This window comes from Nannobrachium achirus (assembly GCF_963921795.1).
Source record: "Nannobrachium achirus genome assembly, chromosome: 3".
Taxonomy (NCBI): Eukaryota; Metazoa; Chordata; class Actinopteri; order Myctophiformes; family Myctophidae; genus Nannobrachium; species Nannobrachium achirus.
The window spans coordinates 24,256,052-24,270,894 of record NC_137812.1 but is presented as its reverse complement, the minus strand read 5'-3'; the positions used below and the strand labels follow the sequence as shown (position 1 = coordinate 24,270,894).

General features: G+C 42.6%; 1 protein-coding gene across 1 annotated transcript in view; it reads right to left on the bottom strand.

Moving 5' to 3' along the window:
* Positions 1 to 14,843, bottom strand: part of trip10b (thyroid hormone receptor interactor 10b) — a 42,639-nt gene that overhangs the window by 24,754 nt on the left and 3,042 nt on the right. Inside the window, exon 2 of the mRNA XM_080722262.1 lies at positions 1,406 to 1,521. Coding sequence (XP_080578388.1) covers positions 1,406 to 1,521 — 116 coding nt within the window. The remainder of the gene's footprint in view (positions 1 to 1,405; positions 1,522 to 14,843) is intronic.

The window sequence follows — 14,843 nt, the reverse complement described above, 5'->3', positions numbered from 1 at the left end:
TGGACCGCGCGAGGTGCACCAAAACCCAATTATCATGGCGTTTATCGTGCGCTTGCCCAGGCCTTACGGCCTGGGCATAAATATAACGATTGCATTCACCACGGCTTCGTAACTCGCGCGGCCGGCGGCCCTGGCCCGCTCTTCGCGGCCACTCGCGCCTGCGGCGCTCGGGGGCGAAGAGCAGGAGCAAGGTCCGCTGGCCTTCGCGCCGCTTGCAATGTCGTGGACAATAACTGTGAAAACGAGCGCTCTATGCCGTTTCCATCCATCTTTCCCAGTTGGATCCGTAATCACGCGACAGAGACGATAAATAAAGAGAATTTCAGGCCACATCAAAGAAAGACCATTTCTTCCTAAGTACTTTGAAGCACAAGCAGCTTTAATTTAACAAACAATATTTCTCCTGAGAGTAGCAATGCTCTGCGATAAAGTGTTCTGGTTGTTTGCAAAATAGCTTCCAACACACGACACACACGCAATAGCTATTGTCCTTTTTGATATAGACACCAGTGGTTCTTAAAGTGGGGTCTGATGGTGGGGCGTGTACAAGTTGTTTTACCTTTCAAACTAGATGCCACCTTGGTGTACTCATTAGTATTTGCTATACATTTAGCAACATCATTAATTTAAAAAAAAAATTAGTAAGAATTTGAAGATTTTCAGAAACCTTAGGTTATACGTAGGTTTTAGAGGGCGTTTTTAGAATCGGCCTCTGGTCAGCGTCACAATCATTTTAACCACTTACATTTTTATACTTTGGATATTCAAAAATTGCAGGTATACAAGATAAATTAGTTAATATAGTGTCACAATCAGTTTAACCCCTTTAATCACATTTTGGAAAATACGCTCTATATTTTTTAAACATCTTTAAATGTGTGCAAATCCTTGCTTCTCAGGGGGTTCCTAGCACAAAAACATTTTCAGATGAGGGGTCCGTGGCCAAACACATATCAATCTGAGGGTCCTCGTTGACACAAACACATTTGAGAACCACTGCTTTTAGAGACGTGTAGAAGAGAGCATGGTTCATAGGGCTGTCACAATTACATAATCGTCTAATAACAATTATTTTGTCATAATCGTCTTAATCGTGAATGTTGAAAGATTTTCATACATTTTCAGAAATAGTGGAAATAGACGATCTACAAGCTCGATCGGCTATTTCCACTATCAATGTTATTTTTTAAGTAGTAAGTTGTCAATTATGTCAGTAACTTCTTTGTATATTTAGATTATGTGTCATATCTGCCATGGTGCAACTTCAAAGCCTAAAAGCCAAACAGAAATGTAATTGTCAACGTCAAAAACACAATTAAATCGTTAATTGCAATTATTTGAGTGACAGTTAATCGTCATGTAAAATGTCATAATGGTGACAGCCCTAATGGTTCACACAACAAACCTCAGCTGCTTGGCGTAGTTCTGTTCTATCTCTGTGCGTTCCTTCACAAACTTGATGTAACGCTCCAGCAGGTCCAGCCCCGACTGGGTGTGCTTGTCAATGACGTCATACTGGTCCTAAGAGAGAGAGACACAGACACACACACACACACACACACACACACACACACACACACACACACACACACACACACACACACACACACACACACACACACACACACACACACACACACACACACACACACACACACACACACACACACACACACACACACACACACACACACACACACACACACACACACACACACACACAGCAGCTTGTCAATGACGTCATACTGGTCCTAAGAGACACACACACAGGGCAGCAGGACTTACTGAACAATAACAAACACATCAGACCCCCGCCCACACACACACACACACACACACACACACACATACACGCAAAGGCACAAACATCCACAAACACTTAATGTGCAGTTCAGACACTCACAACCTGTGAAAAGAGTGTAATCATGGCATCAATGTACGTACGGTACAGCATGTTGTGTTGTTGTTCACAGAAACAAAACAATAAAGCATGCACATCCACGCCCTCAGGGGCTGATTAACCCCTGCTCGCCCCCCCCCCCCTGGCTTTTAGGCTGCGTAAACAAAAGTTGGAGGCAGATATGACAAATAAATAACTTAAATGTACAATGGAATTGGAAATTAATAGTGGAAATAGTCGATCTACAATCTATCTACAAGCTCAAAACCCGTCGCATCGAGCTTCTATTAAAAGTGTTATTTCTGTATTCTGTAGTGTTTTCCAGGTCTTTGGCAGCAGTCACACACATTAGTAATGGACTCGTGACAATGCATCTTTCTCTGAGCTGAAGGGATTGTCTCTTGGCAGAGGGAGTATTATTGGGAATGCTTACCAGCATACGCAACTGGTGCAGACTGTCAGCCATCATGACAAATACAAAACCCAAATCATTTAGTCCAGTTTTTCTCAAAAATGTTCATGTCACAAATTGACACTTATTATCCCACGGACCCCCTATGTGAAAAAAAAAAGCTAGGGACCCTCATAAGAGAAGATTTCTACGGCTATGGCAGTGATTCTCAACCATTTTAATGCCCCCCATTTAATGGCATCTCTGGGACCTGAATTTAGGTTGTAAAATCAATGTAAATTTAACTGTGTACAAATGGAACCAAATGTTCTTGTTAGGGTCCATTTGGTTCCATGTGTACTCTCTCTGTAGTCTGTAAGTTACAGACCCATAGGGTCCATTTGGTTCCTAACTAAATATCATTTAGCTGGGGAACCCTTGGAAATCCCTCAAGGACCCAGACCCCACTGAGAACCACTGATTTAGTCTGAAGAGTTAGAATAGGCTGATACAGGGTTTCTTCAATAGGGGTTTCTCAGACTCAGAGTACTACAGGTGGGGGGCAGCCCAATCTGTGATATTCTTTATTATTTTATTATTATTATTATTTATTTATTTATTTTACATTTACCACATCCCTATTCTGAGGAAAACGTTAGCGCAAATAATTGTAGATCTACAAGCTAACGATGCCTCCAACCTGAATAATTTGGCATTTTTGGGTCACAGATCCATTTATATGGGTTCCGAGTAAATATCCCCCTTTGTCAGTCAGAAAAAAATATATATAAATACAAATAATTACAGATATTGTAAAAAATAAATCAATAATAATAATAATAGCTAAATGTAGCTTTTGGTTCTCGGGCAGAAAGGTCTGGGAACCCCTATCACAATTAAGACCAAAAGTCAACGGACACCCTAATTAGTGTTTGCAATTAGTGTGACTGTCCTCTGTCCCACATAAATGCTACAGCGATAATGACATCCTAGACAATTGTGTGCTTCTAATTTTGTAGTTTACGGAAGACTGCTTCCTGTTTCAGAACGACAATCCCCCTGTGACACCCCCCCCCCCCCCCCCCCCCCACCTTCCATCTCCTAATTAGGGATGGGACAATAATCATTATTATCGTTTATCGCGATAACAAACCCTCACAATCATCGTATTTACCATGAAATTATCCTCTCGTCATGCACTGGGATCAATTCACCTTTTATTTGCCGAGTTGCATATCCGGTACCATTTAAACCCTCTATAAATCGGTAAAATGCACCTGGAAATAACGTACTTGCTAAAAAGCAAGCAAATCTCTTGGCCAAAAAATAGCTCATCTACAAGCTCACAACGCCTTGCGATGCGTTGTGAGCTTGCAGATGAGCAACTTTTTGGCAAATGTTCCACCCCAGGATAATGGATGTTGGGGATGTTTTGTCGCAATGTTATCGCGATAATATCGCAAATTGCGATATTTTTTGGTCACAATAATCGTGACATGACATTTTCATATGGTCCCATCCCTAGAGATGAGTGAGAGGAAGAAGTAGACTGGCCTGTCCTGCTGACCTAACCCTGTCAAACACCTTTGGAATGAACAGGAACAACACATGCCAGCCAGGCCTAGTAATCAGCCAACAATACATAGAGGGCCCTGTTTATATTAACTTATGACGCACGGTCTAAAGCAAGACTTTTTTGCTCAGGGCCCAAAAGACAAATTAGACGTTCGCCCGGGGGCTCAAACTAGTGAAAATTGCAGATCTACAATCCACATTGATAGCAGAGCTTGTAGATCTGCTATTGTCAAATAGCCAATGTACAGCATGTAATGTAGGGTTTTTAAGTGGTAAAATCGATTTTTGGTATTACATTTTCCCTTGAAGGATTCAATGAACATAGGCATGTGCCATCTTGAAGGTTTCCAATGAATTACAATACATTATATGTAAGAATGGCACAAAATGACAATTTTGTTAGATAAACGGTGCATAGTCGGGGCCTAAAGTAGTTCTGTTTGTTACCTTCACAGCCCCGAAATGACCTGTTAACTCTACGTTGCACAAAGACAAAGAAGAACGGAAGGGTAGACTAATGGCTCTCACTGTTCCATGTGATCGGTGGTTTTGCCTTTATTTGGATAGTACAGTTACAGGAAACAAGAGGAGAGTGAGTCGGAGGTGACGCGCAGCAAAGGTCGTCAGGCATTAGAGCCAAGGGCCCAATTCTCATCCATGCCTTACCCTTATCCCCAAACTTCTTTGCCTTTTTTACTAGATTGAACATTTTCAAATAGTTTAACTAGTCAATATACATCAACATGTAGATCGGCTATTTGAAGCATATCTGGAACATACTCGCAGAAAACTGCAGGTCTGCTGCCTCTCTTTTAAAACACAGCTAAAGAGCCGCGACCTTTGATCAAGTAACTTTTCTTTTTTCTTCTGCACAGTTGTACTTATTTTGTCTTCTTCCTTTGCTTGATGTTCTGTGTAAAAACAAATTGAATTGCCTCATCCAAAAACTGCCTTGCCTAATGCGCTCTTTAAATACGTTAGTGGGGAAATAATGTCGATGGACTGCATTACACAGGGTCAGAGATGGTCTAAGGCAGGGGTTTTCAAAGTGGGTGACGGGGCACCCTGGGGTGCCGTGACGGCAGTCCAGGGGTGCTGCAAGATAATTTGATAATATTTGGAATTGGACACTTGAAATAATATTTAGTATCATTTTAAACTTAATGGCTGTTATCTCAACGTTTTCCTCGCAACATAATCACTAAAATATCATCACTGTCGGGCAGAAACCTTGTATCTCCAAGTTTCAAATATGTACGTCTTTTGGTAAAGCAAAGCCCTGCTTCATCATACAAGACTGTCTCACAAAACTAGTGAAAACAGCCGATCTACAAGCACACAACGCCTCGCGATGCGAGGCGTTGTGTGCTTGTAGATCTGCTGTTTTCACTAGTTTAGTACTGGTAAATTTTATAGATGATAAATACAAGGTTTCCACCCGACAACGACGATATGCTATAAATATAAGGTGCTGGGAGTGAAAATTATAATGTGGATTAAAAAAATATTTATGGGGTGCCCTGAGACAAAAAAGTTTGGGAACCCCTGGTCTAAGGTAGCCTAGTAAACGACCAACTTCCGTGAAATGGTTTCTGGAAGAGGGGCGGGTACGAGGCTAGGTCTAAGGGGCAATTGCTATAGGACCTTTCTCACTCCACCTAAGTTGATGATGATGATAATAATATTATTAAAATATATCCAATTTATTACCCGGCCTGTTTGGATTCTTGATTCTGATTGGTCGAGCGCTGAAATCAGAGGTCTGATATGATATCCCACGATAACAGACTGCTCCGCTCTATAACAGACCGCTGCCTAATCAACGGCTCAGAGCAGCTGCTGCATTCAGGCTGCACTGCGTGAATTTAGTGCTGTATGCAACATGTCTACCATGTAGACAAACACACAGCGACATTTACAACTAAACGTTGCTCTCAAGAATGTTTTTTAAAATATTTTAAGCGAGAAATAGACGACGTAGTATCAGAAAATGTGATTGTGGAACACTTCCAGCCGTCTGTAAACAAGGAAATACTTTGTTTTGTTTTTAGTTTTGAGTCGAATTATTAATTTTATTTAGTAGCCGGGTAATCAGCGGGATAATCAATGGCTCCTTGGTGAATGACGCTAGATAACATCCCTTCGGTTTGATAACTCCTGAGGCGCTAAGCCGTCGGTCTGTTATCTAGCGTCATTCACCGCGGAGCCATTCATTATCCCTTACTTATATAGTGCCTTACTTGGTACTCAAAGTCGCTTCACAACAAAAAAACAAAACATCAAACTAAAGGGCAGAGAGGGCATTTGAAATTAGGCGGGGAAAGCGAGTCTGAAAGGTGGGTTTTGACTTGAGGGAGGATTTGAACCCGGGAAAGGTTGGCTTTGACGTGAGATGGGTGGGAGTGAGTTCCAAAGGGAGGGGGGCTGCAACTGAGAAGGTCCTGTGCTGTGACCCCAGGTGCATTTCTTTGTTTTGGGGCTGTCCAAGAGGTTGGCATCACCGGACCTGAGGGAGCGGGAGGGGCCGTCGTGTTTGATAGCTAGATAGTAGGGGTGTAACGATATAGTAACTGAATTGAAAAATCGATTTTAATTTGCAATGATCTACTATTTCGTTTGCAAAAGCAAAACATCGTACCGTTTTGGCTTTGTATCGCATCGGTTTAAAATGCGGTAATCAATATCAAATCATTTTGCGATGCAAATAATTGATTGTATGGAAACTAAGTATTTGTGCCTTGTATTTAGCAATTTTATGAAGGAAAATGAAAAAGATGGGTCTAATTAGACCTACCTTTCCATTCCATATAGCTACTCTTGGTCTATCGATAAATGTGTGTAATGTCTGTGTTCATGTCAAGGTGGGTTTGTCCATATGTTTTGAAATATAATGTCCATGTATTTGCTAGATAATCACAGTGTTTACTTCCATAATAATAGATTTTTTTACATGTTTTACACAGATTTAATTTCTTTGCTAAATAGTTAGTATATCGATTTTAAATCATTGAATCGTATTGTATCGCCATGAATGAACCAATATTTTCCATGTATCGTATCGTCAACCATGTATCGTGATGCGTATCGTTGTTAAAATGTATCGTTACACCCCTACTAGATAGCAATGCGTAGCAAGTCTCATTGTTGACTGTTGCCTCTCACAATTTTCTAATTCTTCCGTCATACAGTCTGAAGCAACGGAAGCTCTGAAAATGATCAGAGGATCAGTGTTATGGACACTGTTATGAAGCATGAGGTGTTAAGTTTTCACTGCATATAATGTTGCTCTACTGTATCTGCCAATAAACCCATTGAACTTGATATCTCTCTCTCTCTCTCTGTCTCTCTCTCTCTCTCTCTACACACAATGAATGCACGTGTGCACAGTGCACACACACACAGCTACAAAACTAAAACCTGTTTAACAAGTAGGCTACGGTACGCTTGCCATTTTGTCTTGCTGTGACAGTGGCCTAAGTGGTCCCCCTTCCCTTTCTTCAAAAAAGAGTACAGAAAGTGTTAGAATCGTGTTTCTCTGTGGCCACACCCACCTGTTCAGTGAGTATACCTGGTTTTCAGGTGGGTGCTGGTGACCCAGCGGAAGTTAGTTAACAGTGTTGCTGTATGGTAATAAGGGGAGGTTTGACTTTACAGAAAAACAAAGCAAAGTTGCTTATAATAAGCAGGATATGGCAACACTGACACCAATATAGGCAATCCTCTGAAGGGGGAAAAAGCTAAATGCAGATCATCCTCTCTAACACAGTGAGCAATGTCCTGGATAGGAGGAGTGGAATGGAGGGAAGATGAGACAGGAGGAAATGAATTGGAGATTTTCAGTGCAGAGTAGCCTAAGTGTGACTCACAGTGCAAGCTTTTCAGGCCGCAACACCCTCGAAATAATCATATTTGAACTGGGGGACGCACAATTTGTTGTATAGTTGATTACCTTTCACGCAGAGATGATATTTTTTATTTATTTTAGAGGTCTTAAAAAGGTCTTAAAAGTCCTTAAATTGTAACTTTAGAAATGTGCAGATACTCTGCATACACTGCAAGTTGGTTTATTTACAGTTGAGTGAGAAAACAATGTTCACGCCAATAAAATGATCTGGGGGAACCGGGGGTCCTTACCCACATTTTGAGAACGACTTCTGTAACACAGTTAGCAATGTGCTGGATAACAGAGAGGTATAATGGAGGGAAGATGAGACGGGAGGAAATGAATTTGAGCTTTTCAGTGCAGAGTAGCCTACTTTAAGTGTTTTTTTTAGTACAAAGAGGAAACGTGTGAATTATTGTTAAGTACGTGCAATTTACAATTTGGACATTTAGCCGACGCTAAATATAGTACCCAAGTCCTGACATCACTGCCGCTACCCCTGGGTCAAGGAAGTATTGTTTTTCCAATTGAAAATGCCAAAAGGTTATCTTAAAATAGATTGCGTCATAAGACTCCGTGTAAGTTTAGGATATTGAGTTACATTTGATAATGTCTGTAGAGATTTTCTTCTCTTTTTTTACATTTTCTTACTCTTTGGATGAATTTGTACTTGAGTGAAATTGCTGTATTTATTGTTTATTTTTTTGGAACACAGTTCTTATATGACGCAATCTAAGATTAACCCATGTTCAATGGAAAATATAACTTCTCTAGTGATGTCAGATTTTGATTATCAGGGGTCTTCTTCAACAAGGGGTTCGGGACCCCTAGGGTGTCCTTAGAGTTACTACAGCGGGGCGCCCGCTGGCCTACTGGTCCAGGTGCATACCACTTAGGCATTGCCACATAGGCATGGATGCCTGGCGGCATCGCCGGTTCGATTCCCGATCCGGACAACCTTTGCCGCGTGTCACTCCCCATCTCTCCCCCCATTTCCTGTTAGTCTACTGTCCTATCCAATAAAGGCATAAAAGCCCCAAAACAAATCTTTATGTGCCAAATCTTTTGTGTAATACAGATAATGTTTTTTTTACATTAACCACTTGAAAGCAAGCACCTCTCTCCCCACTCCCTGTCAGTCTACTGTCCTTAACCTGGAATACAGAGCTACAGTGTGGTGACTGTGGTCAGTGTACTGCTGAATGTGTAGGGGCTGAGACATCTACAAATTGAATGGGGCTGAGACATCTACACTGACTACACATTACACAAGAATGCTACGAATGGCACTAGGTGTCACATGGACGGACCAGAGAGAGAAGGATGAGGCTGGCTGGGCACTGCGTCAGGCACCCTGAAATAGTGGCAAGCAGACTGACACTGTGGGAGCCAACCCAAGGCACTGTTCGAAAAGGCAAGAAGCCCACGAGTGGCACCACCTACGTAGACACACTGCGGCGCCACGCCACGGCTAAGCCAACAACACCGCAGAGATCGAGACCCTGATGCTAGATAGATAGGAGAGTGTGGAGGGCAGTGATCCCGGAGGCCCGAGTTGGTGTTGGCTAGACCACACTCTAGGTCGCTCGTATTTAGAAATGTTTGCTATTGGTCATACAACAAATATAATGGGTTATCCACTCAGCGCTTCCCCTCTATGACCCTAGGATGAAGTTGTGGCAATGATGGTGAACAGCTGTGCGCACAAGAAAGGAAAAGGGCAATACATGTGGTGCTCAAAATGTATTTTGCGCTCAAACACAGAGACTACTGTATATACTGTACAGTACTTTTGAGCAGGCGGAATATCTGTAGAGTAGACTCTAGTTCAAATATGATTTGTCTCAGATTTTATTAAACTATTTATGTGTATGCGCATTATATTACATGAGATGGAACCATGTTCCATTATGATAAAAGAAACAATAAAGTAAAAATAATAATAAATAAATAAAACAAACAAACAATTGACAGAATAATTCAACTGTGGTGCTCAAATTTACGCAGTGGTGGTGCACCACGGTTAAATGCATACAGGTGAAAACACTGCCACTCCAAGCATGATAACAATAACTATAATTATAATGATAATTATGTCAGCTCAAAATGCATTTTGATCAGCTATTTCCACTATTATTTATTTTTTATGTACATTATTTGTCATATCTATCCAGTGTGCTGTGCAACCCTAAAAGCCAAACAGAAATGTAATATTCATATTGTTCCAGCCCCATTCCAAAGTGCAATTATGACAATTAATCGCCAGGTAAAAAATAACCTTGATAGCCCTGACAGTTGCCTCTCTGGAAACACAAACATTGCATACACACACACGCAACCATTTATTGCACTGTGTGTGTGTGTGTGTGTGTGTGTGTGTGTGTGTGTGTGTGTGTGTGTGTGTGTGTGTGTGTGTGTGTGTGTGTGTGTGTGTGTGTGTGTGTGTGTGTGTGTGTGTGTGTAGCCCCTGGCTGCTATGTGTCACCAGGCGTTTTGGGTGCAAACACCTGCCAGTGTTGCCAGATTTTGCGAGAGAAATAAGCAACCAGGTCTATGAAAACATTCCCAATAAAGCGACTAGGCTACTACGGCTATTTGAAAACAGCCTATCTATCTACACGCTTGCAGATCTGCTATTTTCAACAAAAACAATAACGATACAAAGGTTATATAGCCTATATATATACTAGTAAAACGCCTCAGGGCGACATGCGACGAGGTCGCGCCATGTCTTGGCCATCTGGCCAGTGATGTATATCGGACAAGTTACCCATATATGGAGATCCATGTACTATATGGAGATATGCTGTGAGAACCCAAACATGCTTACTCAGTTGTGAAAGTCCTATGACGTCTATGACATCTGACATCATACTGTTATACATTCCATTCTATGTCCATACATGGAGATCCCTCTCTGTAGATCCATCCACACAGATATGGGCTGTCTTGGCCATATATGGATTCTGTTAGTGTGGCATGTGGCCTCCATATATGGGCATTCCCATATGAAGTCCTGTTAGATATGGGCTTAATATTAATGACATCAGGGAACTCCATATATGGGCATAAAAGGGATTATCTTAGTGTGGTTCCCCTGACAACACGGTGAAGTCAGAGCGTGATGTCAGAGCGGCAAACCCATTCTGTTCGAGTGGTTCCCCTGACATCACAGTGATGTTAGAGCATGATGTCAGAGCAGCAAACCCATTCTGTTATAGTGGTTCCCCTGACATCACTCACAGCGATGTCAGAGCATGATGTCAGAGAGGCAAACACACAGACCGTAAAAAAGTGTACATGTCCAGGCAGACAGAGTCAGCGTGTGCCGTTTCACATACTAAACTAAACTGCAACCTTCGGTCGCAATAATAATGGGTTTGTAATCAACATTATAGAAGCAAGTCTAAATAAGCCGCTACACTTTAGAAACAACCAAAAAATCCTGCAACCACCAATATTTACGATAAGAAAAACTATCCAAAAGTCGCTTATAATAAGCGGACATGGCAACAGTGACACCTGCGCGCGTGTGTGTGTGTGTGTGTGTGTGTGTGTGTGTGTGTGCGTGTGTGTGTGTGTGTGTGTGTGTGTGTGTGTGTGTGAGTGAAAGAGCACGTTCAGGAATGAGATAATCATTAGCTCACTTGTGTAGACCCCGCCCTATGACGGACAGGCCCAAGAGCCTCTGCAAAAAAAGCTCTGGAACCAGTAATACAGGTCCCACCCCTCACTGTGATGGTGCACAGGGGACACCACCCCTCACTGTGATGGTGCACAGGGGACACCACCTCACTGTGATGGTGCACAGGGGACACCACCCCTCACTGTGATGGTGCACAGGGGACACCACCTCACTGTGATGGTGCACAGGGGACACCACCCCTCACTGTGATGGTGCACAGGGGACACCACCCCTCACTGTGATGGTGCACAGGGGACACCACCCCTCACTGTGATGGTGCACAGGGGACACCACCTCACTGTGATGGTGCACAGGGGACACCACCCCTCACTGTGATGGTGCACAGGGGACACCACCTCACTGTGATGGTGCACAGGGGACACCACCCCTCACTGTGATGGTGCACAGGGGACACCACCCCTCACTGTGATGGTGCACAGGGGACACCACCAGGCACCGTGCATCTGACAATTTAGGCTTTTAGCAGACGCTCTTAGCCAGTTAGCGACTTACACTAAGCGAGGTAAACACACACATTCAAATGCAGAGAGACGGTGTAGTAGTGCCACAGTAAACTAGGACTGCCGGTAAGCCAGGAATCTAGCATCAGTCTAAACCAGTGGTGGAAAAAGTACTCACATTTTTTACCTAAGTAAAGGTATCAATAATGCAATATACATACTCTGTAAAAGTCCAGAATTAAAAGTGTACTTGAGTAAAAGTACAATAGTATTGGCGTCAAAATATACGTTTTTCAAATGTAAAAAAAAAACAACTGTTGAAAATAGCAGATCAAGAAGCTCACTAGAGCTTGTCGATCAGCTATTTTCAAATGGCAAAAATGTATATAGGGCTGCAGTGATTACGGTACGTTTTGTAAATAATCTAATCTAAAAACTAGAGGTGTTTAGATCTAAATCTAAACTCCTCTAGTTGTAGTGGTGTAAAAAGTACAATATTTGCCTCTGCGATGTAGTGCAGTTGAAGTAAAAGTATTGAAAGTTTGATTGATTATAGCTTACAGCACTTAAGTAAATGTACTTAATTAGTTTAAACCACTGCTCTTAACCAGAGTGAGGTAATAATAAGCAATGTAAAGATCAAATGCAGAGAGACAGTGTTGGTGTGTCAGTAAACTAGGATCACAGGTAAGCCAGGAACCTAGCATCAGCCTAAACTAATATACTGTCAAAGTAATAGTCTATACATTGACTATCCTACTAATAAAGGAGCAAACTCACGCTCTAACGCTCTAACGCTCTAACGCTCACGCTTATCTACGTTTATCTATTCACTCGCTTCAGCAAATGATCCCAAAGTTCACATGGTATTGGCCATTAGCATTATACCAACGCTGACGGAGCCCGAATTTCATTTCTCCCAAATTAAAGCAGTTTTTTAGCGTTTTCTTAACCACTTCTGTTGAACTCTGCTGTCTGTTGCCAGGGTTACGGTCCGTTCCTCCAGGCCATGGGATCTGTAGCCCCACACACACACACACCCCTTTCTCTCACAGTTAGGAATGTTTCTCTCTCTCTCTCTCTCTCTGGGTGCGTTTGACATATTTTACATATCTTCGAACGGGTAAGGTCTAGTAACTATAACTATGGTCTATACATCTTGGCACAGTGCAGACAAGCACAGATTTCTCCCAGGCCATCCTCTAGTTTAGCCCCTACTGGTGTAATGACTGATATGGCAGCAGTGCCACTGCCTTAACCAGAATACAACATCTAGCATGAGATCACCACCTAATTTAGCGTAACGCCATCCTTGCATCAGGTCTTTATTGATACTGAACTCTGAACCCGGCAAACAGATACAAAAACACTAATCTTAGATACAACTGTAGATAAGCGAAAGTACAAAGTAGCCATAAGATCATCCTCGTATACAGAAACTACTCAAGACCACTGGGATATTGAAACTTATCACCATATGGCTAGAGGACAATTCTCTACTATTATCCACAGAACCTTATCGCACATTCATTATTTCCAATACTAGAAGCTCGGCTGCCCGAACTCAGGAACAATGTAAATAGGGAATGAATGCCCCGCCCTTTAACGCAAAACTGTTGTCATAGGACCCGTTTTGACCATCTGTTTGCCTGTGTCCATTTATGCCCATATATGGAGATATCTGTATCTGTCTGTCTGCATCCATTTTATGCCCATATATGGAGATCTCTGTATCTATCTGTTGGGCGGCCAAGCGTATAGTCGGGGACCGGCCTACTCGGGAACGATGTAAATAGGGAATGAATGCCCCGCCCTTTAATGCAAAACCGATTATAACTGTTGTCATAGGACCCGTTTTGACCATCTGTTTGCCTGTGTCCATGTATGCCCATATATGGAGATCTCTGCAGACACAGTGCCGGTTCCGAAAAACTCTGATGTCAGACATTAGCTCCGCATACGGAGATTCCGAACATTACGCGCCGGTTCCGGAAAACCGCGTATCAGGTCGGGTCGAGGCTGGGCACTGCACTCCCTGCTGCGGCGGGGAACACGCGTGCCGAAGTCTGTGTAATGCAAACCCCATGATACCTGTTGTCATAGGACCCGTTTTGACCATCTGTTTGCCTGTGTCCATTTATGCCCATATATGGAGAATATATGGAGAAATCTGTATCTGTCTTTCTGCGTACCATATATGGAGATCTCTGTGAAGTGTGAACACAGTGCCGGTTCCGGAAAACCCTGATGTCAGCCCATATATGGAGATCTCTATGAGTCAGCAGAAGTGATGTCACAATGAGTCAGCACTTGCACATCAGGCTGTTCCGGAGGAACAGCAATCATCTCCGCATACAGAGATTCCGAACCTTTCGCGCCGGTTCCGGAAAACCGCGTATCGAATCGGGTCGAGGCCAGGCACTGCACTCCGTGCCATGGCAGGGAACGCGCGTGCCGAATCTGAAGCCGGTGGGACGAACAGTTCTCTTGATATGTATTTGGCCATGAACCACCATCTGAAAACGTTTTGTGCCAGGGGGACCCCCAGAATAGGAAGATTTGTGTTAAAAGAAAATAGCAGATGTACAAGCTTGCAGCGCTGTAAGCTTGTTTTGTATATCTGCTATTTTTGAGAACCACTGTTCCAAATCCTAATAGTCTTCTTAAAAACATATGTTGCTATATACAGTATATAGCTAAAATCTAAAATAACACAGATGCTTTCCTGGTTTTAATGGGTTAAAATACATTTTCGTGAACACTGCGCTAGCCTGTGATTGGTCCAATACCCTTCCGGTCTGAAGAGCAGATGACAGCTTCCCATTTACAACTTGTGCAGGGTGGCATCTTTTGAAAGATGGTGGAAGAAGAGATAGTGACTGTCCTCAAGAGTCTAGGTTTCTGCTTATCTTCTACTAGACTACTCTTATTTAGGCTAGGGTTCAAAT